The 25,755-nt window shown below is 47.4% G+C and overlaps 5 protein-coding genes across 14 annotated transcripts; 4 read left to right on the forward strand and 1 right to left on the reverse strand.

The window, feature by feature from the left end:
* Positions 1-152: 152 nt before the first annotated feature.
* Positions 153-6,171, reverse strand: LOC144036969 (coiled-coil domain-containing protein 106-like). 4 transcript variants are annotated; one of them, XM_077548022.1, is made up of 8 exons: positions 6,088-6,171; positions 3,891-3,931; positions 2,804-2,935; positions 2,506-2,697; positions 1,995-2,141; positions 1,719-1,925; positions 1,397-1,557; positions 153-827 (listed from the first exon to the last, which is right to left on the reverse strand). In XM_077548022.1, exons 1-8 carry the CDS (start codon positions 6,096-6,098, stop codon positions 672-674), a joined length of 1,047 nt encoding a protein of 348 aa, XP_077404148.1. In that variant the 5' UTR covers positions 6,099-6,171; the 3' UTR covers positions 153-671. The 4 variants fall into 4 exon arrangements, with proteins under 4 accessions (XP_077404148.1, XP_077404147.1, XP_077404150.1 ...); XM_077548021.1 differs by having other exon boundaries at positions 3,891-3,934; positions 6,088-6,160; XM_077548024.1 differs by lacking the exon at positions 6,088-6,171 and adding an exon at positions 4,040-4,403 and having other exon boundaries at positions 154-827.
* LOC144036965 (gamma-enolase-like) lies at positions 4,533-12,122 on the forward strand. Of its 2 annotated transcripts, XM_077548012.1 has the most exons (14): positions 4,533-4,761; positions 5,176-5,343; positions 7,699-7,784; positions 8,100-8,195; positions 8,354-8,412; positions 8,596-8,665; positions 8,754-8,887; positions 9,478-9,569; positions 9,644-9,774; positions 9,860-10,057; positions 10,426-10,627; positions 11,093-11,201; positions 11,279-11,337; positions 11,555-12,122. In XM_077548012.1, the coding sequence occupies exons 1-14, from the start codon at positions 4,685-4,687 to the stop codon at positions 11,622-11,624; spliced, it is 1,551 nt and encodes a 516-aa protein (XP_077404138.1). In that variant the 5' UTR covers positions 4,533-4,684; the 3' UTR covers positions 11,625-12,122. The 2 variants fall into 2 exon arrangements, with proteins under 2 accessions (XP_077404138.1, XP_077404139.1); XM_077548013.1 differs by lacking the exon at positions 5,176-5,343.
* Positions 12,123-12,271: 149 nt separating this feature from the next.
* LOC144036966 (uncharacterized) lies at positions 12,272-18,096 on the forward strand. Of its 2 annotated transcripts, none has more exons than XM_077548015.1 (7): positions 12,272-13,380; positions 13,569-13,664; positions 13,908-14,009; positions 15,639-15,980; positions 16,540-16,712; positions 16,815-17,021; positions 17,679-18,096. In XM_077548015.1, the coding sequence occupies exons 1-7, from the start codon at positions 13,182-13,184 to the stop codon at positions 17,862-17,864; spliced, it is 1,305 nt and encodes a 434-aa protein (XP_077404141.1). In that variant the 5' UTR covers positions 12,272-13,181; the 3' UTR covers positions 17,865-18,096. The 2 variants fall into 2 exon arrangements, with proteins under 2 accessions (XP_077404141.1, XP_077404140.1); XM_077548014.1 differs by having other exon boundaries at positions 12,555-13,380; positions 13,896-14,009.
* An 880-nt stretch (positions 18,097-18,976) lies between these two features.
* Positions 18,977-23,557, forward strand: LOC144036962 (uncharacterized). Of its 5 annotated transcripts, XM_077548006.1 has the most exons (4): positions 19,574-19,719; positions 19,828-20,208; positions 20,273-20,495; positions 21,136-23,557. In XM_077548006.1, the coding sequence occupies exons 2-4, from the start codon at positions 20,052-20,054 to the stop codon at positions 22,544-22,546; spliced, it is 1,791 nt and encodes a 596-aa protein (XP_077404132.1). In that variant the 5' UTR covers positions 19,574-19,719; positions 19,828-20,051; the 3' UTR covers positions 22,547-23,557. The 5 variants fall into 5 exon arrangements, with proteins under 5 accessions (XP_077404129.1, XP_077404130.1, XP_077404131.1 ...); XM_077548003.1 differs by lacking the exon at positions 19,828-20,208 and having other exon boundaries at positions 18,977-19,719; XM_077548004.1 differs by lacking the exon at positions 19,828-20,208 and having other exon boundaries at positions 18,977-19,719; positions 20,276-20,495.
* Positions 22,610-25,270, forward strand: LOC144036970 (uncharacterized). The gene is made up of 2 exons (XM_077548026.1): positions 22,610-22,742; positions 23,683-25,270. Exons 1-2 carry the CDS (start codon positions 22,684-22,686, stop codon positions 24,398-24,400), a joined length of 777 nt encoding a protein of 258 aa, XP_077404152.1. The 5' UTR covers positions 22,610-22,683; the 3' UTR covers positions 24,401-25,270.
* Positions 25,271-25,755: the final 485 nt, after the last annotated feature.

The raw sequence follows: 25,755 nt of genomic DNA on the forward strand, positions 1-25,755 counted from the left end.
CTGAATTATTTCATTTACTGATTGTAAATGTTTTGGAAACTCAATAAGCATCGAACTTACGTATGATTTGTTTTTCTTATGTGTTGAGTGTTTGCCGTAATTAATGTAATGAACATCAAAAAAAATCCCCAATGAAGTGTTTTCGCAGGTCGCACTACTGTCCTTGTCCACTGAGTGACGCTGTAGTAACGAAAAAAAATTATAGCGGTGCCATTTGAGTTCGGATTTCTAACAGAACTTTTATTAGCGTCAAACTTTTAATTGTATATAAGAAAAAAAAATACACATCTGAGTAACCAGTGATAATCCACAATTGAGCTAACCACGATTTTTTCCTCCAACACTTAGTTAAAATAAAAAAAGTCTTATCACTTGTTACAAAAACTAGAACTTTTATTAGTTTGACCAGAACAACTTAAATACTGCTTAGAATGAACAAATTAAGTGTGCTAAACTCAAAGGCATAAATAAAATGGATCTCAAAGTGAGGTCACGTCTGATCATTCATCTGGGATTTATCCCCACAAAACTCGGATGAAGATATGTGCAAAATCGGCATGAAAATAAATAAATAAATAAACAAATGAAGGAGCTTCCTGTTAACATGTGGAAGGATTTTTTTTTTTGTCTTCTGGTCAACGTGTAAACGTAAGAGAACCGCGGGACGCCGGTCAGTTTCTGAAGCGGTAGGAGATGGGAAGCAGCTTGTGACTTTTCTTCATGTTCTGAACTTTGACGTGCGTCTGCTCGTCCATGATTTTGTAGCAGCGCCTGGCGTAGTCCAGGAGCTTCTCCTTGACCGCCTCAAACTCGCCCACTTCCTCCACCTGCGGCAGTCAAAGGAAGGCGGGCAATCGGTCATACTTTTTGTTGCTTCACAAGAAAAATATCGCGTAGCAACTCATTTGCATGTTGAGTGACGCCTCTCCTCCGCACATATTTGTGGTTTAGCATTAGCAAATTCACACATTTTTATTTAGGAAGCAGTTGTCCATCATTTGCTGAAAAAAAAAACACGTTTTTATGTTCAGGCCATAGCCATGTCTGATGTCAAAATATTTCCTTGTTTTTTAGGGAAACATATGACCTGAAGTGTCAGGATGTTCATTAGAACATAAGGGGGGGGGGAAAAGTGCTTTGGCGTCATCTAGAGGTGAGATTATAATCTACATGCAGATTTTCACGGCCGCAATGAATATTTTGTTTTGAGCTGCTTATGTGGATGTTAGATTTGGATTTTATTGACCAACATTTTCAGGTATCGGTACTCGTGGAGGCTTCCGATACCAGTAAGGGCCGCCATTTTAAGATTGGGAATGAAAGCCAAAATCAGGATGCCATTTCTGTAAAACATGTATGAAAATAATTTCAATAAAAGATGATTGCTGAGAGTGACCTTGTCTGGTGCCACCAGCAGGAGCTCAGCGATGGGGGAGGTGGAGGCCATGGTGTTGCGGTCCACCCCGTGGATCTGGAAAGCTTTGGACATGCTTCTCACGCGCTGGTAGGTGGTCAGGATCTTCTTGTAGCGGATTAGAACGCCGTCCGGGTCTTTGACTGAGAGGGCGTTCAAGTCGTTTGGTTGACACAAATCAGAAAAAAGATCCACATTAGCGGCCTCCGCAACTTGTCACCATGAATCGATGATTTTTTTAGCAATTGAAGTGCAATGGGATCACGCTCGCGTGGCCGCTTTGGTTGCTTGAGTGACCTCTGACCTCTCTGCCTCTCTCTGCCGTGGGTGATGCGGAAGATCCTCCTCATCTTCATCCGGGGCTCCCTGGCCCGCCCCCGGCCTTTCTTCTTGGCGCCGGCCTCCAGCGAAGAGTCGTCCTCCTCTTCGTCTTCGTCGTCCTCCTCCTCCTCCTCCAGGAACTCCTCGTCAGTGTAGAAGTTTTCCTCCTCCAGGTGAAACTCCTGCTTGACTGCAAGGCCGTAAAAGGTGTCATACATCAATAGAGCCTCAAAAAGATATATATTTTTTTTTCCCTCACCTGGGATGGCGGTCCCATGATGGAGGCGCGCTGCGGGTCCTTGCAGGCGTTTCAGGGTCATTCCGGAGCGGGTGGTCATGGGTGAGGGGGGGCTAGCGGGGTTGGCAGGCTGGACTTTGGCACCGCGCTGAGAGCCCCCGCACCACTCTGGGGATTAAGGCACACATCAACAATTTGTTTCCTTCTCAAAAATTACAATTTCTTTTTTTTTTTTTTTTCACTTTAGAAAAAATAGATACTAAAAAACTAAAACATTATTCAAAACACGGTTTGCATGTGCACAATTACCGTAGCATGGATGCTAATTTCTGTTAGCATGAAGCTTTTTAAGCAATTTTGGTGCGTAGATTTACAACGTTGAATTATGTCAGTAGTAAAGTGCACAAAACTGCTTTCAGTAGTGACCAAATTGTCAATAAAACAAATAAAGGCCCAAGAATGGATAAAAACGCATGACGATGCCGAGCATGTGGGTGTGACGAGCCCCCGCCCCCGCCCCCCGCCTCCTCACCCTCCAGCCCCCGCACGCCGACGATGAGGCGGTCCAGCTGACAGCGCAGGAAGTTGCGCTCCTCCTCCAGCTCCTCGATGCGCCTCTGCAGCCAGCCGTTCTTCTCCAGCGCCACGTAAAGGTGAGCCCGCAGGTTGGACACCAGGATGAAGGGGCTGTACTGCGACGGGGGCGCCTCCTGCATGTTGGGCTCTGCGGGGGTGGGGGGGGGGTGTAGAGGCAGGAGAAAAAGAAAAAAAAAATCACAAGATCCACACAAGCCTTTTCACTTCATTGTTGTCGATTTTCAGATTCGAACCCTCCATCATCTGCTGGCTGAAGTGGTAGGAGGTGGGCTTCTCCACGCCCTCCTCCAGGGGGTAAGACCCCTCGTAAGCCTCACAGTACAATCCGCCGCCTGCTGCTGCAGCTGCAGTCGCCGTGTCGTGAGCTGACAACACGAGACAATACGCTCAACTAACAGGACACTTTATTAGGTACACATTCTCACCAGATCCTCAACTTCATAGCGAGATCCCGAATATTTGATTAACTACACAAAACTGTGAGCAATTCTCAGAATTATATAGTATTTAATTTGAATTCATTTAATTAAAAACATACTGTTAAATGATAACGTAAATTAAAAAAAAAATTTGTATAGAAAATACATGAAGATTAACGGCATATGCATATATTTAATTTCGGAGTGAATTTCAATTACACCTCATGACGCTCAATAAACATCTGAACATGTGGGAATGTTACATTGACTATATTAAAAAAAATGGTCTTGAGAAGACAAATATGACATTTTTATAATCATCATGTCATCAACCCAGCTGGGGAAGGTCACAAAAGTCTGCTTATTGCTTAACTACTACTTTTAAAAAAAAAAAGAAAAAAGTTTGCAATTCCTGATATGAAAAAACTTACAATAATAACAATAATTTTGATGTCATTTTAAAATGTGAGGCTTGAAATGTTAAAATCGGAGAGCCGTGATTGCGTGTGTGTTGGTACCGTCTATGACCTGACATCGACCCAAGTGGCAGGCATATAAACACGTGGTACTGTCTATTACCTGACATCGACTTAAGTAGCACTGCAGCGTAAAAACATTTGGCACCGGCTAATATTTGAGATGAACTAAGCTAACAAACGCTTCCACCTGCTACCGTCTATTACCTGAGAATGACCCTAACCTCAAACAACGAACAAATCAGTAAATGAGTCATAACAACACAAAAACCGTTTGGTGTGTTTTCTGAATCTAAATGCAAACGTTAGGCCGAAGCCTTTTTAGAATCTTCTGCCGCTCCCGCGAAGCCGACATCATTGCAGACGAAACACTTTGAAAACTTATGTGGCACTTTTTCGTCTATTCAAAGTTGACTTGACGTTACCTGGCATGCTTGCATCGTCTGAGCTGCTTGCTGGATTCATCCTGCTTTGGGGAACAAATTAGACAGTTTCAGCGTTTGCCACAAATAATTCGAGTGGAAGTTCGAGGTTTATACTTCTGTAATACAACCTGGCGAGAGGGAGCAATTACCTGATTATAAGAGGCTCCAACAGGTGGTCAGACTCACGCGCGTGCGCACTAATACCGCCAGGAACCTAAAGTACCCGGATACTAATCGTGCTCGTTCATATGGCGACTTTTCACGTGGACGCGCACGTCGTTCACCTTATTTATTTGATTATATGATTTATTTCATTATATGTGTGTGTTTTTTTAATTTATTTTTTTTAACTTGCTGTTATTGTTAGGGATGTTAGATTATGGAACATTAAAACGATCATTTGAAACGATTGATTCACAAAAAGAATCGATCTTTGGGAACGTTCGAAACGTCTCCCCTCAGCGACGCCTGGTGGCCAAGTGTAAAATATTCCAATCAAACAGTAGCTCAGTGTTGCCAGCTCCCCAATAAGGAAACCAACTATTGGCTGTCGGTCATCACCTAATTGACACAACTGGGCGTGACCACTAAACCAACCGCCGCGTTCAAAGCGTTCACGAGAATGTTGACATTTTGTCATGCAGTGCAATGAATCAGCAGGGCAATTTTACATGCGAAGTATACTTAGGTTGGGTTTATTTCAGATTTAAGACATTTTAATATAGTGCAATGGTCGGATTTGATTGGATTTTAGAAAAGGCACTTGTTGAAACAATGTGACGTTTGGAGGCGGAATGGAACGCGAAAAGCAACTGTCACGTGACATCCTGATTCTGAGACAGATGAAGGAGCGCGACCTGCCTGGGTCCCGGTACGTACCAAAACACAGCTTCGATTTGGCCCTCACTACTAATCTGGCTGCTTCAAGGGTTCGAATTGCACAAACCCACTCGTTAGCCTGTCTAAGGCATTTTGTGTCGTTTGTTAGCATTAAGCTAAATAGACTTCAGTATGGCAGAGTTATGCAGTTGATTTAAATACACAGCATGTACGTTTTCCTGTTTTAGGTTTAGAAAACGAAATAAAAGTGCACACACACACACACACACACAGCTTTGTGCTAGCATTAGCATTAGCAGCACCTTGACGGGTGCAGTTATTGTTTTTCACGGAAGGAGCCTCATGTCTGCCGGAGGAAGGATTATGTAACACAAATGGAGTGAACCCCACTGCGGAGTAACCCCCCCCCACCCTCCGCTCTATTTTTACCTCCTCTGCACCTCAGCTTTATCCCTCCATCATCACACCCTCCTCCTTATAGTCATCCACCCCCCACTGTCACTGTGCCCCCCTCCTCCTCCCCCTCCTCCCGTCCTGTTTTCCTCTCTGGATGCTTCTGGTGCTCCACAAGCATCTCAGCCTCTCGCCAAGACGAGCACGACGCACACGGCAGGTAACAACGCCGTCCATGTCCTGTTTTTCATGTGCGTGCTGACATGCATCTTGTCTGTAGTCAAATTGTGTGCGCGTGTGCGCGTGTTTACGCATTATTTTTATCAAGTGTATGCGTGTTGTTATGTATCTACTTGGCTGTAGTGAAGGTGTGTGTAGTTGTGTGTTATGAATGTGCATTGTGTGCGCGTGAGTATGTGCGTTAACATTATTTTGGCAGCAGCTGGAATGTGTGAAGGATTTCTCCCCGAATTCTCAATTCTATTTGGATTTCTACTTTGCCAAATGTGTGTGTGTGTGTGTTAGGTCTCCAGTGCATTCATGTTAAACGGTTGTCAGGTGTGTGTTTGTGTGTTTGTGTGTTTGTGATCTGCTCTTAGTGTGTTGTTGATGCGTAGTGCTGGATGCCAAATGGTCAAATCAATAAATTGATCAGATGGTGTTAAAATAAGCGTTGATGGTCGTCCACTTGAAATAAATGCAATCAAGTCAATGACGTGACTTCCTTTCAGCGTGTGTGTGTGTGCGTGCGTGCTTCTGTATCCAAACTAGCCTGTTTAATTATTTATATCTGGCTCCATTTTCTCCTGCATGTCTCTCATTTTTCTTAATCCGCCTTCATTATTGTGCGTGTGTGCCGGATTAAAACACACACACACGTCACGCGCTGTCAAATAATAATAATAAAATAAAATAAAAATGTCAGTGTGTGCAAAATGTGCCTTGTGACGACGTGCTGACTTACCCAGGATGCATTGCAGCAGGCTGCCTGTGCTTTGCGGCGCGCACTGCAGTGTGTGCAAGGAGGAAGGTGTGGCGTGATGCCTTCACGGTCCTCCCTCGCTCGCTTCACGCGGCCTTACGTAACTCGCGCCAACGTGCTCAGCAAGGGGAGGGGCGAGCAAGCGAAGCCAAGGGGAGAGATTTTGGAGTGGATTCGCGCAGACAATATTAGGGCGCACTCAGGGGAGGCCCCTCGCGCTGTCAACGAATGGGAGACTATCCAATAACATCACTTTGAGGAAACAAAACAAAGACTTCTAAATAAAAAAAAAAAGAGGCACAGTGTGCTTGCTTCAAGCTGGAGTTGACTGTAGTGAAAACACACAAAACGGTGTAGATTTTACCACCAAAGATGTCATACAACTTTTGTCTCATGAAATTCAGTGAGCTTGATGCTAACATATAATGCAAAACTCCATACGCGGGCTATCAGAAATTAGCATAAATGTTACAATAATTGTAAACCTCCAAACAATTGCTACTTTAACCCACAGAACAACTGGGGTTGAGTTGGGGGCTTTCTCTGCCTCTTCTTCTTCTTCTACCCTTCTGTTAAAGGGCAACTAAAAAAGGAAATAAAATGCTCCATGTGCCCCCGCTAGCCTCAACACGGCATTTGATTTATTGTGTTGGTGAAATGAGAATGGAGCGGATGATTTTCATCCATTTTAGGGGGCAGCACCGCCCCCTGCTGGATGCTGAAAATGATGTCATCAGTGCTTTGCAAACCTCACGTGACTAAATTAAAAGTAATAAGTTTGCGGTGCCAAAGCACTACTTTTATTGCTTTGGCCTGAGTACAAAAAAACAAAAAACGTTTTTTTTTTTTTTGCCAATTCAGAATCGTAAAATATGCATTTGACATTTTGACCTCCATGTTTTTTTGTTTTTTTTTGCCTCATCCACCGGGCCCTAACAAATGCAAGAAGATGTGGACGCAATGTTCTTTTTCTTCAAACGGCTGCAGTGCTGCAGGGCGGGGCCTCAAACAGAGCAAGATAACCCCCCCCCAAAAAAAAAAACGGGCACGCACGCACCTAACGACCCCCCTGGAGACTCGACCGTCCAATTGTGACGCTGGTTTGCTCGTCTCAAGCTCCAAATGTCCATCAAGTGTCCCACCTAAAGACATTGAAGCGCTTCTTGTTGCAGCTTTGCCTACCTGGAAAAGTAACGAGTTGGGAAAACACACACGCTTGCTTCTTATAGCACGTCTTCATTCACTGTTTTGTACTACCAAAGCAATAAAAGTAGTGCTTTGCCGTGATCAGGTGGCAAGGAACAATGTGGAAGTGAGTTGAGAAGCTCCACTTAGACAAGTAGTGCTTTGGCGTTATCTGGTGGCATTGTTTGTCGAACTGTGGCCTGTGATTGGCTGATGACTCGTGTATGTTTGTTTATTGACCTCTCATCACATTTGCATTCATAAATAATACAAACGTATTTCGCTTTTGTCCGGACACCATCCATGACGAAAATGTTGACCGGTCGGGCTCCAAACGGTCAACATGATCACGTCATTGTGACCGTTTGCTCGCAAACCTGACGTCTGTTCCGGTCTCTTCCTGCGCAGGATGTCCATCGTCAGCATCGTGGCCAGGGAGATCCTGGACTCCCGAGGGAATCCCACAGTGGAGGTGGACCTCCGCACAGACAAAGGTCAACCAAACCTCGCCCGCAGGCCCGCACCGTAAAACTGACAACGACCGCTAAAATCAACATTATAGCTTAATGCTAACGTATAATGCAGAATGCAATAGACAGGCTCATGGATGTTAGCATAGATGTGAGGGGAATGTAAGCACAAAATTCAACTGTACCTAATGTACTGTCCTTCCTTGTTCTATTTCTGTGGTTCTGTTGACACAGCAGCTTTAAGGTGCATTAGCGCCACCAACTGATATCATCCCGGCACTGCAATAACTGGTCTCGTCCTTTTTTTCCTCTTTTTTTTGTCTCCTGATGCCGTGGCAGGCGTTTTCCGTGCGGCGGTTCCCAGCGGCGCGTCGACGGGCATCTACGAAGCCTTGGAGCTCCGAGACGGCGACAAGAGCAGATACAAGGGGAAAGGTGAGCGGGCGCACTTCAACACGACAGCCACAGGGGGCAGCCACGAGCCTCGATTGCCTACAGTCTTTCTATTGATCCCCGTCACAAACGAGCTTTCAATTGTTTCCTTCAAGCATTTTGTGACTTCTTTTTTTTTTCTTCCTCCGTGTGCACTTCAGGCGTCCTGAAGGCCGTCGGACACATCAACGACACGCTGGGTCCTGCACTTATCGCCTCTGTGAGTTTGGTGACGTCCAATATTTGCAAGCCTGGTCACAAATATTGATGTGTGTGTGTGTGTGTGTGTGTGTGTGTGTGTGTGTGTGTGTGTGCGTGTGTGTGTGTGTGTGTGTGTGTGTGTGTGTGTGTGTGTGTGTGTGTGTGTGTGTGTGTGTGTGTGTGTGTGTGTGTGTGTGTGTAGGGCATCAGCGTGGTGGAACAAGAGCAGCTGGACAACGTGATGATTGAGATGGACGGCACAGAAAACAAATGTAAGTAGACAAAGTGCATTTTTTTTTGGGGGGGGGGGGGGGGAACGGAAGGTGGCAAATGACTTCCTGTCATGTGATTGGCCCGCAGCTCAGTTTGGTGCCAACGCCATCCTGGGCGTGTCATTGGCCGTGTGCAAGGCGGGCGCCGCCCACAAGGACGTCCCCCTCTACAGACACATCGCCGACCTGGCTGGAAACACCGAAATGGTCTTGCCCGTGCCCGTGAGTCACAAAAATGGCTCGGCAGAAACACGGACACAAGATTTGGTCTTCGTCATTCGCCCCCTCCTCCTCCTCTTCATCATCCTCCTCCTCTTCGTTTCTCCTTCTTTCACTTTCTCTTCCTTCCCTCTCTTTAATCCTTCTCCTCCTTTCTTCCTTCTCTTCTTCCTCCTCTAACTCCTTGTCGTCATCTCTCCTCTTCCTCACTTCCTCTTCATCCTCTTCAATAGTTGACATGTGCAAGTATTGGAGTCGCTGTTTGTTGTGTATTCGGGTGCCCGTTTGCTGAGCCCCCCCGAAATTCAGTGTTTTTTCCTTTTTCATCTGAGAACCAGTTTTGCCTCCTTTTTTCTCTTCTCTCTTTTTTCTCTTATTGCTTTTTTCTTTTCTTTCTCTTCTTTTTGATTTTCTCTTCGTTTTCTCCTTTTTTTCATCTTTCTTTTCTCTTATTCTTTTGGTCATGTTTTTTTTTTTACGCCTCTTGGACAGCAAATGCCAGACTGCTTTGGATTCTCGCTTGCTCTTCATCCTCATTCCTAACCTCACCCTCCTCTTCCTCGCCTACCGACGGCGCGTGTGGTTGTGCGCAGGCGTTCAACGTGATCAACGGAGGTTCTCACGCCGGAAACAAATTGGCCATGCAGGAGTTCATGGTGCTTCCCGTGGGCGCCGAGTCCTTCAAGTAAGACTTTCGAGCCGGGCTTTTGCCCAACGGCTTGTCGAACCCGGCGTCTGATGCGGTGTTTGTTGGCGAAGGGAGGCCTTGAGGATAGGCTCGGAGCTGTACCACACGCTGAAGGGCGTCATCCAGCAGAAGTACGGACAGGACGCCACCAACGTGGGAGACGAGGGAGGCTTTGCACCCAACATCCTGGAGAACAGCGAGGGTGAGGAGGAAGGACGGCGAGCGCGATGATGTCATCGACCATAGCGATGATGACCGTGACGTTCCTCCCCCGTCTTCCTTGCCAGCTCTGGACCTCCTTCAGACGGCCATTGAGAAGGCGGGCTTCACGGACAAGGTGGTGGTGGGCATGGACGTGGCCGCCTCCGAGTTCTACCGCGAGGGCAAGTACGACCTGGACTTCAAGTCGCCGCCGGACGCCGAGCGCCATATCAGCGCCGAGGAGCTGGCCGACATCTATCAGGGCTTCGTCAACAACTACCCGGGTGGGTGGCCCGCCTGCACGCACGCCCGCACGCCGTCGCGACTTGCCGCCCGCACGCACGCACGCACGCACGCACGCACGCACGCACGCACGCACGCACGCACGCCGCCGCGACTCGCCGCCCGCACGCACGCACACCGTGACTCGCCGCCGCGACTCGCCGCCGCGACTCGCCGCCCGCACGCACGCACGCACGCACGCCGCCGCGACTCGCCGCCCGCACGCACGCCGCCGCGACTCACCGCCCGCACGCACGCCGCCGTGACTCGCCGCCGCGACTCGCCGCCCGCACGCACGCCGCCGCGACTCGCCGCCGCGACTCGCCGCCCGCCCTGTGGTCACGCGTCTCCACCCTCTCTCCTCCACCAGTGGTGTCAATCGAGGACCCGTTTGACCAGGACGACTGGGAGGCCTGGTCCCGTCTGACGGCCCGCGTGGGCATCCAGGTGGTGGGCGACGACCTGACGGTGACCAATCCCAAGCGCATCGAGAAGGCGGCCGAGGAACGCGCCTGCAACTGCCTGCTGCTCAAAGTCAACCAGATCGGCTCCGTCACCGAAGCCATTCAAGCGTACGCGACTCAAATCAGGCTTTCAAATTTGTCTTCGGCTTTCAAATTGTGCTTTCGCTCCAGAGTGAAGGATTTACAGTTGGGGTGTCAGGAGATTACATTTTTAATTGCAATTCATTGCATGACTTCAATAGTTAACTCACGATTAATCACACATTTTATATGCGTTCTAAATGTACAATCTTTTTTTTTCATACTCTTGTTAACGCAAAAGTGGAAAAAAATATGAAACTAATAGAAATATGGCAGCATCTTTTAGTCATTGATACAGTAATTTCATAATTCTTCAAATTGAGTTAAAATTAAAAAGATGTACTGTACTGTAAAAAATGAGTGTGATATTGATTTGTGTTAAGGTCATTTTTCTGCCACTAGATGGCATCATTGCATTTGTAAGACATTAGTGACAGATTAGTGTATTTTTCTTGTCATATTAAGAGCGATATAATCTCTAACACCCTGCAGGTGCAAACTGGCTCAGACCAACGGCTGGGGCGTCATGGTCAGCCATCGGTCCGGGGAGACCGAGGACACCTTCATCGCAGACCTGGTGGTCGGACTGTGCACCGGACAAGTACGCACACGCACACACACACACACACGCGCACACAAACATCAATAGCTTTTAAAGTTGACTTGTGCGCGTTGCAGATAAAGACCGGCGCCCCCTGCAGGTCCGAAAGGTTGGCCAAATACAACCAGCTCATGAGGTGAGTGCACAGCCACAATCCTTTGAGGGTGAGGAGGAGGAGGAGGAGGAAGATTGAGGGTGAGGAAGGCCAAGCAATCAGATCCAGTTCAGACTTCCTTTCAGCATTAGCCACCGAATGCTAATTGGTCTGACCAGGCCACACCTGGCGACATCATCAGCACCACAATTCCCAGAATGCACTTTTCTTCTCAACTCAAACTTCTTCTTGTGTGCAGGATCGAGGAGGAGTTGGGAGACCAGGCTCGCTTTGCAGGACACAACTTTAGGAACCCCAGCGTCCTGTGAAAATCAATGGCACGCACACACGCAGAGCCATGAACCAAGGAAAACTCACACAAGCAAAAACAAACAAGCAAGATAAAAAAAAAAATATGCACTGGACTCTTGTGACGTAAGGGGGATGATGCTGTATGCACGCACACGCACACGCACGCACACACCTGCAGGTGGAGTTTAAAAGCCAGACACGCACTGTTAACGTAGTTTTCAAAGAGTAGTTTGAAAAGAAACTATGAAGTCTTCTTCAAGACCAGGACGAACCTAACGCGCACTCCTCCTTCCCACCTTCATCCTCGCTTTCTCCTCCTCCTCTTCATCCTCACCTTCTCCTTTTGGTGTCCACGTGACGCTGACGTCGCACCTCGACCACTTTGCTATGCGCTCGAATGTCCGCGGACGACCCGAGACTTATTGCAAGAGATTTCCAGGAACAATAACTTGTAAGAACCATCAGCAGATGGTCAACCCATGCAAATGTGTCAAATAAAACAATTTACAGTTTGACCCGATTGTGTAAAATAATTATTTGTTAGTAGGAAAAGTTTTACTTTGGCGTCATCTTGTGTCGATGTGAATTAGGTACTTAGTCAAAACAAAAACATTTTAATCAGCAATTTTTCGTTTGCTGATTGTAAATGTTTTGGAGACTCGACAGGTAAGCACAGAACTCACGTATGATTTGTTTTTCTAATGTGTTGAGTGTTTGCTGTAATTCATGTAAAAAAATTACATCAACTTGGCAACAGTAAAGTTTTTTTCTTTGCATGTATCAAAACAACATAGGAAGATTGCCAGAAGGAACATCGTGTATGGATTCATTAATACTAATATGATTTAACATCACAAACGTGAAAAGATTGACCAATAATAGAATTACAAAAGCGTCATTATTCATTAATAAAGAATTACGAATGACAGAAATCTGAAAACAAGCATTTCTCATATTGACCAGGAGATGGCGACAGTGGCGATAAAGTATTCAGGAGTGATCCATCTCCGGCACTTTTTCCTTTTCTTTTTTTCTCCAGCACTGATCTGAGTCAACCTTTAAGGTACCACGTCGAGCCACGCTTGCTTGCTGTCAGATTGGGTTGCGTGTGCAGATTGGGTTGCGTGTGCAGATTGGGTAACAACACCGCCAGAGTCTTCCTCGTTCAAGATTGACATTAAGCCACGAAGAAGAAGATAAACAAGATGGCAGCCGTCGAATGCAAAATCCGTTCATAGTTTTTTAAAAAAAATCAATAAAAATAAATTAGCGCAGATACACAACAGCGCAAAAAGTGGAGAAACGTTGAAAAAGGATAACCTTGTATTTTTCAGAAGGTTCTGTGGTTTGCTCGTTTTATATTATTTTTATTAGGGAAGAGAGGGCGAATCTTGATTTTTTTAAGCTAGTGTTGCGGTATCCTCGTCAAATTACATTTAGTAAAAAAGAAAAGAAAAAAAAGGCTTAGGTTATTTGCTTTCGTTCAAACTCAAAAGTCCAAGTTTGTAAGCTGCGAACAAAAGCAGACGCAGAAGTTCGCCAGCGAAGTGTTGTTATTGTCTGAAGAAAACAGCATGTGTAAAGTCCAGATGCTGAGAGCTTTGGTGAATCAGCGACTCAGTGCTGCTGTTGAAGAAATTCTTGTGGCGGTCGAAACCACCGTCGCGGAGTACGAGGAGGAACTTTGTCGATCGAAAGAGGAGATCGAGCGACAACGAAAACTGCTGGACGCCATTTTGAAGCCTTCAGTTGACGTTCGGATACAGCAAGCAGGTTTGTTGTGGTTGGGTGAAATCAGCTACACTCGAATCTCAGCTCGATTGTTTTGTTTGACTGCAGTACTAGTAGAAGCACGTTTGAACAACTTGCTTCAAAAGTCTTGAATGTAACTTGTTGCATCCCTGGATGTTATGAACTGCAACTATGAGTTCACCCAAGCATGTGTTGTTGTGTTTTTCAAGACAATCCCTGTGAGCAGCAGCAGCATGAACCCGAGCAACACTACGTAAAAAAGGAGGTAGAAGAGGATGATGATGAGGAGCACTCCAACTTTCCCGGTGAGCCACATAAGTCTTCAGATAAGCTATTTTTTCTTCTGAATGTGTTGGTTTTTTACTGTTGTGCTTGTCGATACCTCCAGTTTCATACGCACTTCCCAAATAACAAATGTACTGATACTAAATGATATTGGCTAATTATTAACTATGATTCCTTTCACTGCGCAATCAGAATACGCACGCTGAGAACTGTTAAGTATGAATTGAAAGCACGTGTTCTTATTCTACAAGCTGTTGTGCCAGAGCAGCAGCGTGAAGCGGCGCTCGCACGTGTTAAAGAAGAAAAGAAAGACGAGGAGGCGCCGCACGTGCGAGAGCAGTTGGAGCTGCTGGCAGAGTTTCCAGGTGAGGCACACGAACACTCCACATGCATAATTGCTTCTTTTAACTTGATTGTAAATCTGCATCTCACTGAACGGCGAATGCTTGCGAACGTTGCAAATTTGGGGCCTCGTCAAGGTTCGTAAAAGGTTGCAGACGTGTTCGCACTTTCCCTTGACGCGATGACATCTTGAGCGTGTTCAAAATCACGTGTTTGCCAAACCATTTGAGGCATTTTTAAACAGTTGTAAGAGTTTTTGCCAAAGATCTTTTTTATTTGCCAATGCCCAGTTCAACTTGATTTCTTTATTACTCTAAAACAAACATGGCTGCCCACAAAATGCTGTAGATGGAATCAAAATCAGACATGCAGAAACCAAAAGAGTCAAAACAATCAATGAATAGCTTAAAACCAACTCAATAACAGAACGCTAAAACAATGCTGAGTCGAAAGCCCAAAAACCAAACGTGTTGTGAAGATTGTTCCAAAGCGAGCCTCTGCTTCGTCCTCTAGTCTGGACCTCCAGTAGCGTCTGGTCTGCTGACCTGCGGCACCAGGCAGATGTGTCGGGGTCGAGGAGCTCACGGAGGTAAAGGTGGGGCAAAACTGAAAATCAAATTTAAAATGTACTGCAAGTCATGGAAGGGAGGCCATGAGTGGAGAGATTTGCTCCGTCCTGCGAGCTTTACTTAGCAAGCAAGTTGCAGCATTTTGGACCAATTTCAGGGAAGTCCAATTTCAAATCACTGTCCAAAGTAAAACCCAAGTTGGAGACGGTTGGCTTTAGAAAAGGCGCCAGGGGGTCCCCCAAGTCGGCAGGGCGGCCACTGGGACCAAACGCCAGAACTGGTCTTTTCTTTTCATTGAAAATCAAGAAATTCGGTGCTATCCAATTCCAGGCCTCGATTTCCTCCAGACAGGACAAAAGTGGCCTTAATGAGAACGGCTCCCGTTCTGCTCAGCGGGACGCAGATCTGGCCGTCGTCTGCATAGCAGTGAAAGGAGAGGGCGAGTTTTCTAAACATGGGACGCAACGAAAACGGCAGAGGCCCCAGAAGTCAACCCTGTGGAACACCATAAGACAGTGGGACAGAACAGGACTCCGGCAAGTCCGACACAAAAATGTCTGGATCTGAACCACTTCTGGCCACCTGGTGCTGCAAACGAGCCGAGACGGTACCGTGCGCCGCCATTTGGAACGCTGCCGTCGGCTCCGAGAAAACAAGACGCTCTCCGGGTGGCGTTCGCCAGCAGGATGCTACGCAAAGCTCTGAGCAGGACCGGAAGACCTCCGTCATGTTCTGTTCATCCAAGAAAAATTTCAGCTTACATTTTTTCCAGAATTTTGGAAATAAAAGGCAGCTCGGAAATTGGTGTCAAATTTCCCGCAACTCCTTGATCCGGACCAGGGGCCTCGTTTCTAAAAGTGAAAACCTGCGCAGAAAAGTACGCTTGATAAATGAAATGAGGCCCCCCCGGCTTTCTTGAGTCGTAAGCGTTGCATGTCGAAAACGTTGGTCGATAACGGGCGAGCGTCGAACACGCCAGCGAGCACGTGCACATGCGGAGGCGGTCGCCGCCGGCAACGTTCACAAGCATTCGCCGCTCCGTGACATCTCAGCACCCATTTTTGATCATCATCGTCACGCCAGGCCAGACGGACGGAAGCGGCAAGAGGAAGGCCAGGAGCGCCCACTTGGACGGCCGGGAAGAGCCGGCTTCCGTTTGGGAGGACGCGGCGGACGTCCCCGGCGCCGTCGAGCTGCTGGACGACTCGTCCTCCTCCACCTTCGGCGAGGCCGACAAAAGGAAGAGCTCCTCCTGCTTTGCTTGGACGATGGCCGACAAGGAAACGATGGCCGCCTTTTTTGAGGAGTACCCCATGTTCTACGACACCTTTTTGGACGACTTTAAGGACGTCAACAGCAAACGAGCCGTGGTCAAGAAGTTTGTGAAAGAGAAATTTCAAGACAAGGGCCGGCGCGTGCCCACGTGTGAGTTGCAACGTCTTCTTCACTTTCGCGTCACAAAGGCAGCAATTGTCTTGATTATGTGTTTCGGATTCTTCGTTATTATTTATGATATCAATAATCCCACTTAGAAGTTCCGATTTACAGCGGTGAACTTGCTTCCAAACTTCCCGGGTTCGAGTGTTCTCGTTATCTTTCAACTACAATTCGTGCGTTGTCATTTTCACATCATTTACCTTTCAATTGACGTCCGCATTCCGCTATGAGCGTTCCCGCTTTTTTTGCACAAATTTCCCACTGTCTAATTTTCATTCCTATTTTGTCCGTGTAGATCTTAAGACGCCGTTTTTGTTTTGAATTTGTGCTAAAAAGAAGACAACGCCTCATCAAGACATGCTGAAATCAAGGAAATGAAATCCAATACTTTTCATTTCATGAATGTGTTTTTGCATTCCACTTTTGGAGAACATGTTTTGGTTGTGCACAAACGTCAAAAGGTTTGGAAAGCACTGAATTTGTGTACTCTTGTGGTGTCAGGATGTCGATCCGATTGTTGACGTGTGTGTTGTTTTTTTTTTTGTAGACAAGCAAGTCATGGGCTTCCTGAAGAATTACCGGACTCGCTTCGTCAAGCTCAACAGCCGGCGCTCGGAGCAGGCCGACGAGCAGCTGACGGCGACGGAGCATTGGATTCTGAACAGCTTTGCGTACCTGCGGCCGCATATCAAGAAGAGGCGCGGCAGAGCAACGTACCAGGTGAGAATCCTCAAACCTCAGGACAACTCCAAATGAGGAGCTTTTATCCCCCCCCCCAAAAAAGTTTATATTCATACCTTGATTTCAATGTTTGTGTTTTAGTTCCCATCTTCCAAGACGTCCCCCAAAAGACGATCGCATCCGCAGCCGCCGTCAAATGCATCGGACAGCGAAGCGGACGATGCGGTGCCGACCACCAGCACGGTTGCTGACCATAAGGGAGCGGAGGGTGGGGGGGTGGCTGGCCGGCAGAACAGCCGGGATGCCGCCGCCGCCGTCCGTGTGAGCGCCGATGAGCTGCTTTCACAGGTGACGCGCTCGTTCGGCGCTTTTGCCGATCGATCAGCCTGCCGCTCGTCGGGTTTCCATCCAATTGTTTGGAATTTTGGAAGCAAATTGACTGGAAATGCACAAAAACGGACTTCTGCCCGTTTCCATCCGTTGTTCTTTTGCGAATATCGAGGGGCCTCCGTCGCTGTAGGTGGCGCTATGCACCATTAAGAGATGTGATCCACCAGTCATTTCAAAGAAGAAGAAGATGATGACGTGCTACGAGTTTGCTTTTGTCACGGCCAAAATGAGCATTTTCCTTTTTTTTTTCCATACGCTTCAAAATCTACCTCCGAAGCGGAAACACTTTTTGGGGCCCTTTATCGAATTTCTAGCGTTTCCATTCAGTTTGATTTTTTGAATTTCTTGAAAATTCCAATAAAAATGAGTGAATGGAAACCCAACTCGTGCAACGTGCTTTCATTGTTTTGGAACGCAAACTGTTGCAAGTGAAAATCCCTCCTGAATATTCTATTGAGTTGTAAGAAGCGATTGGAGGACTTGTGACTCCGCCCCCTGTTTAGAACCGGTGGTAAGAGGGATTTTGCCCAAACAACGCTGGTTTGCCTCCCATGTGCGTGGCATCCCATGTGCCGTTTGTGAATTGTGTTTTTTTTTTTGGTGTGTGCGTTCCAGATTTTGACGGGAGCCGATCATCAGCGAGCCGGACACGCCCCCTCGCTCTCCAGCCACGAGGAGGAGGTGAAGAGCTTCGCCCGCTATCTGACCACGCTCATGATGAAGATTCCGGAAGGTCCGATTTGGAACGACTACCGGCAGCAGGTGCTGGCTCTCACCGTGGGCCGCGGCGGTCGAAGCTGACCGGCGGCAGAAATGTTGACGTTGATCCGCCGCCGTTGCGCAACATCCTCGGCGAAGGAGCGGCTGCGCTTCACTTCTCACGCCACTTCCACTCGCACCTTGATGACTTGACTGCTCAACTTTTCAGGAAGCAAATTCCCGTCACATGGAATCATTGACGACATTGTTGATGGTTGCATTTTTTAATTTCATCTTGTTGTTGTTACTGATAAAACATGTTTTGATTCCACAATTTTTCTTTTTAATGATTGTTTGTGAGACAAAACGAATGCACTTTGTTTGATCAAGGACAAACACAAGACCACATGAGGGTGCACGCCGGCGAGAAACCCTACGGCTGCGCCGAGCGCTGCCAACGCTTCGCTCGCAGGTGCCAGCTGAAGAGACACGAGTGCGGGGCGCAGGTTGTGAAGCCGCTCGCCATTTTGGCTTCCTCGCGCTCATTTTGGACGCTACAACTTGTTGTGACCTTGCGAGAGAAAGCGTGTTGAACAGTTGAAGGTGAGGAATGCGTCTCGTTGCTCTGCGCTCGACTCGCAGGCACATCTTCTTGATCCTCACCAGAAACAACAAACAGAACTGCTGCTCTGCTTTTCTGAACTATACTGCCCCCAGGTGGGCAAACATCGCATTTCCAAGCAAGCGCTGTGGCCAGGGTTGTTCAAAACGAGGAGTCTGTAGCCATCTTTCTTTCTTTCTTTTTTTTTAAAGAATGTGGCCAACGACAAGAAAAACAACCATCCAAAATACATGGAAACTGAATGAAAGCAGCATATGCGGCGAAAGGCAAATGATGCAAGCGGTCTCTGTTCCAGTATTTCATTGGAGCCAATGTCGTTCACTACACTTTGATGAGTGAGAAACATTACAAAAACAAACGGCATTGAGGAGGAATTCAAATACCTTGAACAGAAGATTAAATGTTTTATGTGGTAAGTAAGAAATATAGTCCAGTTCTGCTACAGTAATATTTGTACAAAGTAAAAGGTTTATATGAACACTATGTATGTTGAAATTTTTACAGTTTACAGTGAAGGTCATACATAAAAAAAAATCTAAAATGTGAGCATGTAATCTACGGAAGCATATTGTATTCACTTGGACCCCCCAAAAAATCCTGTTTTTCTCACCAATTGATTTGGGGGCTTTGTTTTTAGGGAATCTTTTTCTATTTGATGCTATATTTCCCTCAGTTTGCCGAATATTTTTTCTCATTAAAAATACTCATAAAAACAGACAGAAAATATTCAGAAAACATTTAGTAAAACACTCAATATGATCAAATAAAAACAAATAGGCCTACCTTAATCAAAGCACCCACACAAAATCACCGATGCGCTAGGTGGCAGTATAAAGCCCACAAGTCATAAAAAAAACACAATCGGAAATGGAACTGAGATTTCCTTTGTTTTGGTTTTTGACGCAATAAAAAACATGTCGACGAGCTGCGAGCTCCAAATCGCCAACATTTAGTCTTTCTGCATTTACGGCGTTGACAACCAAGCAAACGCCAGAGTTTAATGTGCTCCGAGTCGGTCTCTAAGTCAACCTTGTTTCGCTCGCTAGCCTAGCCTGCTAGCTGCTAGTCGCTGAGTGGTCAATTCCGGAAGTTAGCAATAGCATAAGAAGCCAGTGGAGGCGAGGGCAAACTCGTCTCGTTTGGAAATGTGTAAAGTCCGACTGCTGAGGGCTTTGGTGAACGAGCGACTCAATGCCGCCGTGGAAGAAATCTTTGGACTGTTCGAAAGCACCATCGCCGAGTACGAGGAGGAACTTTGTCGGTCCAAAGAGGAAATCGAGCGCCAACGTCAGCTGCTGGACGCTCGCGAGCCCGCGGGAGGCTTCGACGCGACAGGTTGCGACATTTGCTACGCTCACATCATCACCAGTTTTGCTCAAGGGTCACAAAACTTGATCCTTTTCAAACATCCCCTCAACTTTTATCTTTTCTCTGCTCCTTCAGGAAGCCCTTCTCCAATTGGCTGACAAGTTTCACTTCAAAATATCCACCAATAAACCAATACGGGTTGAAATTCTGAGGGAAGGGACGCCTCAAAGTAGCCCTAAAACTCTTGTCACATTGTATGCATCGAGGAGCAAGGGTGGCACATCCAGAAGGTTTCACAGAAGAACTGCTGCTTTTTCCTTTGCGGAAGTCTTTTAGCTTCTCGAGAGTGGCATTTAAAAATGCTTGCGATTGTAAACACAGCAGGACGCAAACATAAACTTTGTGTTGTTGTCATTCCAACATTATTTTGGGTCAAATATATACGTACATTGTTTTGTGATGCAAGTCAATTGGGTTGCAAGCTTGCTAATGGCTCCAACCAACATTTCAGTCAAGGTACTCATTATTGGTCACTTTTTTCCACAACGAGTCCAAAATGATGTCTCGCGTTTGTGTCCAGAAGGCGCGCGGCCAAGTGGAGAAGAAGATGCTCCTCCCGAGTGCCAGCAGGAGGCCGAGTCGTCCCACGTCAAAGAGGAGGACGAGCCCGGGGACGAGGACCGGCCCGAGTCGCCCCATCTCAAAGAGCAAACGGGCCGGCTGCTTCTGCACGAGGCCGACATCACCAAGTTCCACGTGAAGAGTGAAGACGAGGAAGACGAGGCTCAGTGGTCAGAGCTCAGGTAGGGTTGCAAAATGTTTTGCACCTGCAGGAAATGTTACAAAAGCAAAGGTGGCTGTTTGAAAGGGAACTTAAATACAACGGAACTCAGCACTGTAGCAAACATCTGCTAACATTTGTCATTGCAGATGCATGCCACAAAAAGGCAACAAAACACTTAAAGAATCTTTTTTTTTTGCCATGCATCTAACATGTACACAATCATAGGCATGTTACATCAATTGCTGTATCGAATAGTTCAATCGTTCAGCGCAAACCACCTTCACGTCAACTTCATTAAGAGTATGAAAAAGTTGGTTGTCAAAACAGGTTGTTGGTCACACTCATATCTTGCCACCAGAGGGCGCTGTCTCTCAAATTGTGGCATGAACGTGTCAACAGACAGAACTCACTTCCTTAGTCTGCCTCTTAGATTGTCAAATTTGAGGTGAGACAACTTTTTTTTGCGTTTTTCAGCTCCTCAGGATTTTCCCTCAAAGTTTTTGGTGCGTAACAAAACAATGGCTGCCCTAAAAGGAGGAGTTGAGATTGTTAGCAAAATAGTTCTCTTTGTTTTTACACTCGATACTTGGACCCGATGTTTGCAAATCATGCATGGTGAGATTCCTTTCTCTCTTCTTCTTTCTTGTTTTGAACTGAAGAAAGACGGACAGGAAGTGTAGACGCAAGACCAAGAAGGGCCTGACTCCCGCCGATGTCATGATGAGGGCAGTCAGGGAGGTGAAGTTAAACAACAAGTCCATCCGGAGCACCGCCAAAAAGTCGCACATCAACTACAGAACCCTGGCAAGATATTGCTCCAAAATCAACCTGCAGGAAATCGCCGGCGATGCGCCGCGCCCGTCCCTGCCGGTCGGCTACGTCAAAAGCCGGCTGGTTTTCAGTCCGGAGCAAGAGCGTCAGCTGGCGGAATACGTCATCGCCGCCGCCGATATCTATTTTTCCATCTCGCCCACTCAAGTCCGCAAACTGGCCTACGCATTTGCGCTGCGCAACAACGTGGCGCTCCGCAAAAACTGGGCCCAAAATCAAATGGCGGGGGCGGACTGGTTGTCGGCTTTTCTCAAGAGAAACCCGTCGCTTCCCGTCAGGACCTCGGAGGCCGCCGGCGAGCTCAACGCGGGCCGTTTCGTGGCCATCTTGGAGGAGGTGCTGACCCTGTACAAGTTGGAGCCCGAATCCATGTGGAGCATGGACGAGGCGGGAATCGGCACCGCCCACGAGCCCGACCGGATCGTCAGCCGCAGAGACTACGACCAACTCGGCCGCTCCGTACAGAACCCAACCCTGGTCACGCTTTCCTGCGCCATCTCCGCCTCCGGGACCAAGATCCCGCCTTTCTTCATCTTCCCGTGCCACAGGTTCCAGCGGCATTTCTTGCTCGGCGCCCCCGACGGGAGCGCGGGAGCGGCAAATCCCCGCGGCTGGATGGAGGAGGAGCACTTTGTGGCCTTCCTCGAGCATTTTGTGCGTCACGCCAGATGCAGCCGGGAGACGCCGCGGCTGCTGCTGTTCGACAAGCGCAGCTCGCACCTGTCGCTGGACGGCCTGGAGTACGCCAAGCAGAACGGCGTGGTGCTGATGTCCTTCCCTCCGCCGTGCTCGCGCCGCCTGCAGCCCTTCAACCTGGCCGTGTTGAAGGCGCACGTCCACGCCGCCTCCGCCGCCTGGATGCTGAAGCATGCCGGCAAAACCATGAGCATCTTTGACGTCCCCAAATTGGTGGCGGCGGCCTTCCCTCTCGCGCTCACCCCGGACAACATTCGGGCGGGATTCCGGGCCAGCGGAATTTATCCCTTCAACCCGGAGATGCTCCACCAGACGGCGCTTTTGACGGCAGAACCCAGCGCGGAACCCAGCGCAGAACCCAGCGCAGAACCGTGCACGCCTCTTCCGGGGCCTTCCGCGCCATCTGGATTGAGGCCGGCGACCCCGGAAGAACTGACGACTCGCAGGAAAGAAGGCCAAAAACGAAAGGTGCCGTCAACTTGCGGCCTCGCTGACACGCCGGAGAAGAAGAAGGCGGAGCAAGGACAGCTAGCCGGCTTGTAGGAAGGATGGATCCCAGTGCTATCCGCTTTCCAAAAACAAAAACAAAAAGATCTCCGTCTCAATTGTTTTTTTATTTTCAGGTTGAATGAAGGTTTGGATGGACGGACTGAAACTAAGACAAGAAGAAACAAAAACTGATGTCAAGAAATTTGCAGCAAATGGACTGGGAGGGACCGCGGGTTGGACCAGTTGAAGTGTACGTCCTGTCCCGTCCCGTCCCGTCCTCAGCATCCAGCAACTTCACTCAAACTCTGGAGCTTTAGTAACAATTGCGCAAAATTTGCCAAGTCCCGAAAGAAGTCAAAGTTTGTTTGTTTTTGTCTTTTGACCTTCTTGATTTGTTGTTGAGGTTTTTCAGTCCAATCAGTTGGCCCAAAGTCACGTTTCCTGCTCATGTTCTGTCTTCATTTGATGTTACGAGTCATCAAGTTGCACGTTTGTCAATGCAATTCAACTTTCTCATTTGATCCGGTTGACTTACTCATTCAAATAACATTGTGGGGAAACAACCCATAATGCGTGACAACCATCCCGGGGAAGGGTTGGTTGTCACAGAGACTATAATAGCGGACGGCCTCTTTGTACCTTAACGTCAGTGTGCTCCACTTTGAGATTTTCAAAGTTACAAACCCAGTTTCACTTCTTCAATAGTTCTTGAGTTGATCTGTTCTTAAACTTATTTTCAAGGCAAAAATAATCATCTTCGCAGTAAGATGTGCCTTCCCTAGTAATTCATGTTGTGTTTGTGAAATAAAAATTAAGCGGATGAATTGGTGCTACTTTCACCCCAATTCAAAAAGAAATGCAAACGACAGACCTGGCCCGTTTTCGGGCTTTGCTCACTTGACACGTTGGCAATCGGAGGGCACTTTGACGTCAATTTGTTTGGACAGCAGAGGGCAGTAGAGTGTCAAGACGGCAGGCAGCCCACTTCAATTCAGGAAAATGCTTCATTTTTAGCGCACAAATGAAATATTATTTTTGGACAACATTAAAAACAAAACAAATTGATTTGTGGAAAATGTTGATTTCATGATAGCTTTCCAGAGTAATTCTTCATTTTTTTTTGTAGTTTTGGATGTTAGGCGGTCACCTTGGCATGGAAATTGACGGGAAATTGTCCACCTCTTTGCCAGCCCGAATCACAGGACGGAAGGCGAGGGAGCCCGAGCGCACGGTCACTCGGCGGCGGCGGCGGCGGCGGCGGCGTGGGAGCGCGAGGACGACACGGCGTCGGAATGCAACGAAACGGACGGCAGCGAGGAAAGGGGCCGAGCGGCCGCCCTCGGCCCGCCGTCCAAAGGCGAGCAGACCTTCGCCTGCTCCTTCTGCAGCAAAAGCTTCAGCCGCAAGGACAGCTTCATCCGACACATCCGAGGCCACACGGGCGAGAAACCCTTCGCCTGCGCCACCTGCAGCAAACGCTTCAAGTACCGCTACGAGATCAGCCGCCACATGAAGATCCACACGGGGGAGAAACCCTTCAGCTGCTCCGTGTGCGGCAAGACCTTCGGCCGCCGCGAGCACTTGCTGTCGCACATGCGAAGTCACACGGGAGAGAAACCCTTCGGCTGCTCGGTGTGCGGCCGAGGCTTCAGCCAGCGCTCGCACTTGGCGGCGCACTCCCGCACGCACACGGGCGTCAAGCCCTTCCCCTGCACCGTGTGCGGGAACCGGTTCTCCCTCAAGTGCGTTTTGATGGCGCACATGAGGACGCACACGGGCGAGAAGCCCTTCACGTGTTCCGTTTGCGGGAACAAGTTCACACGCAAGCGCCATCTGCTCATGCACATGAGGAGGCACGCCGGCGAAAAAAGCGGTCCCGTGCCGAGGAGTGCTTGCCATCCCCATTAAAAGTTGACACTTTTCTCAAACGCTAGGCCATCATGACGTCATTATTTGGAGGAACGCAAACTCCAGCTGAACGGCGTGCAAGCAACCCGAGCGCCATTTGCGTTTGCCGCGCTTCCTTCCTGTACATACGCTACGTCTGCTGTTTGGACATGAGCACAACACGTGCCAACCAAACCAACACAGATTCTTTCTTCCGAGCTGTGAGTCGTTGGACTTTTTCAAATTATTTTTCTAAATGAATTCATGAAGAAGAAAGGAATTGTTAATGTGTCGAAATCTTTGTTCTGTTAATGGGTTTAATTTCCAAAACTTTGTAAGGGTTCAAACCTCCTTACCTACGGTAGGAATGGACTTTCCAGTGATATTTTAACGTTTGGGGTCAATATTAAATTTTCCCTACGATTCTGGTAGCTATATGGACATTTGAAAGATGCAAGGAGCCCGTTTTTTTTTTTTCTTCAAAAGTAGGGATTTCAGTCTGAAAGCATTAAAATTGCTTTAACTTTGCTGATTGTGCTTGTTTGAATGCACATATTGGCCCAATAAATCGCTGATGGATGACAAAACAATGCAAAATGAAATGCAGTCCTTCGCTGCGACCAGTAGAGGCGCTGTTGATTGAATGTCTCTTGAGGTTCACCATCACGCCGGCTGGAAGAAGTGCGACAAATGCGACGTCTTTTCACTGGAGAGGAAGGTTTGCGATTATATTTAATGTTTTGCGCATGCGTCGTCTACATCACATAGTTTGTTGCGATATTTTTCTCTGCTGTCTGCAAAAATTACAAATCAAAAAAAAAAATTCAGTCTTGTAACTTACTGCAATGGCCACCAGAGGTCGCCTCATCCGTTCTTTGTCTCTGGAGCTCACTCCCGAGTCCTCATCGGTTCCTGCTGGGCTCTGACGTCAGAGGCGGCTGGGCCAATGGAGCACAGACAGACGGAGGGCGGGGCCAGGTCACATGATCATTGGTTCCCCGATTATTTTCCTGATGTCATCACTGTTGGTCAAAAGGATGACCACACAAATACACAGCAGGACCTCCAAAAATTAAAAGTCCCCAAAAGGGGGTCATTTGGATTTTTTAGTACAATTGTACCTTGGTTAGTTTGCATACTTTTTTTGGCCCTTTTTTTCTTCATTAAATTATTTAAACATAATTATCATTTTTGAATGAATTAAAATCTAATTCAAATCTTGAAATGCATCCACCCCCCACCCCAGTTTTTATCTCTTTCTGCTCTGGTTTTAATCGCAGAGGACAAATTCACCAAAAGATGACCTTCTTGTATGTAAAATTATAACTTAACTTAATAGATAAAAATCCTAAATTAACCTAATATATTATGCTTAG

The sequence above is a fragment of the Vanacampus margaritifer genome, chromosome 17 (assembly GCF_051991255.1).
Source record: "Vanacampus margaritifer isolate UIUO_Vmar chromosome 17, RoL_Vmar_1.0, whole genome shotgun sequence".
In the NCBI taxonomy this organism is placed as follows: domain Eukaryota; kingdom Metazoa; phylum Chordata; class Actinopteri; order Syngnathiformes; family Syngnathidae; genus Vanacampus; species Vanacampus margaritifer.

What these genes read in the sequence shown, in the direction of transcription:
- LOC144036965 (XM_077548012.1), top strand. Translation starts at nt 4,685, where the DNA reads ATGGAACGCGAAAAGCAACTGTCACGTGACATCCTGATTCTGAGACAG. An exon ending in AAATGGTCTTGCCCGTGCCC is followed by an intron (nt 8,888 to 9,477) that starts GTGAGTCACAAA and finishes GGTTGTGCGCAG; the next exon opens with GCGTTCAACGTGATCAACGG. An exon ending in TCGGACTGTGCACCGGACAA is followed by an intron (nt 11,202 to 11,278) that starts GTACGCACACGC and finishes TGCGCGTTGCAG; the next exon opens with ATAAAGACCGGCGCCCCCTG.
- LOC144036969 (XM_077548021.1), bottom strand. An exon ending in TCATGGGACCGCCATCCCAG is followed by an intron (nt 1,926 to 1,994) that starts GTGAGGGAAAAA and finishes ACGGCCTTGCAG; the next exon opens with TCAAGCAGGAGTTTCACCTG. An exon ending in CGGCAGAGAGAGGCAGAGAG is followed by an intron (nt 1,558 to 1,718) that starts GTCAGAGGTCAC and finishes ACGCCCTCTCAG; the next exon opens with TCAAAGACCCGGACGGCGTT.
- LOC144036966 (XM_077548014.1), top strand. Translation starts at nt 13,182, where the DNA reads ATGTGTAAAGTCCAGATGCTGAGAGCTTTGGTGAATCAGCGACTCAGT. An exon ending in CGTTCGGATACAGCAAGCAG is followed by an intron (nt 13,381 to 13,568) that starts GTTTGTTGTGGT and finishes GTGTTTTTCAAG; the next exon opens with ACAATCCCTGTGAGCAGCAG. An exon ending in GCGGCAGAGCAACGTACCAG is followed by an intron (nt 16,713 to 16,814) that starts GTGAGAATCCTC and finishes TTTGTGTTTTAG; the next exon opens with TTCCCATCTTCCAAGACGTC.
- LOC144036962 (XM_077548003.1), top strand. Translation starts at nt 19,530, where the DNA reads ATGTGTAAAGTCCGACTGCTGAGGGCTTTGGTGAACGAGCGACTCAAT. An exon ending in GGGAGGCTTCGACGCGACAG is followed by an intron (nt 19,720 to 20,272) that starts GTTGCGACATTT and finishes GTTTGTGTCCAG; the next exon opens with AAGGCGCGCGGCCAAGTGGA. An exon ending in GCTCAGTGGTCAGAGCTCAG is followed by an intron (nt 20,496 to 21,135) that starts GTAGGGTTGCAA and finishes TTTGAACTGAAG; the next exon opens with AAAGACGGACAGGAAGTGTA.
- LOC144036970 (XM_077548026.1), top strand. Translation starts at nt 22,684, where the DNA reads ATGTCAAGAAATTTGCAGCAAATGGACTGGGAGGGACCGCGGGTTGGA. An exon ending in CGGGTTGGACCAGTTGAAGT is followed by an intron (nt 22,743 to 23,682) that starts GTACGTCCTGTC and finishes CCTCTTTGCCAG; the next exon opens with CCCGAATCACAGGACGGAAG.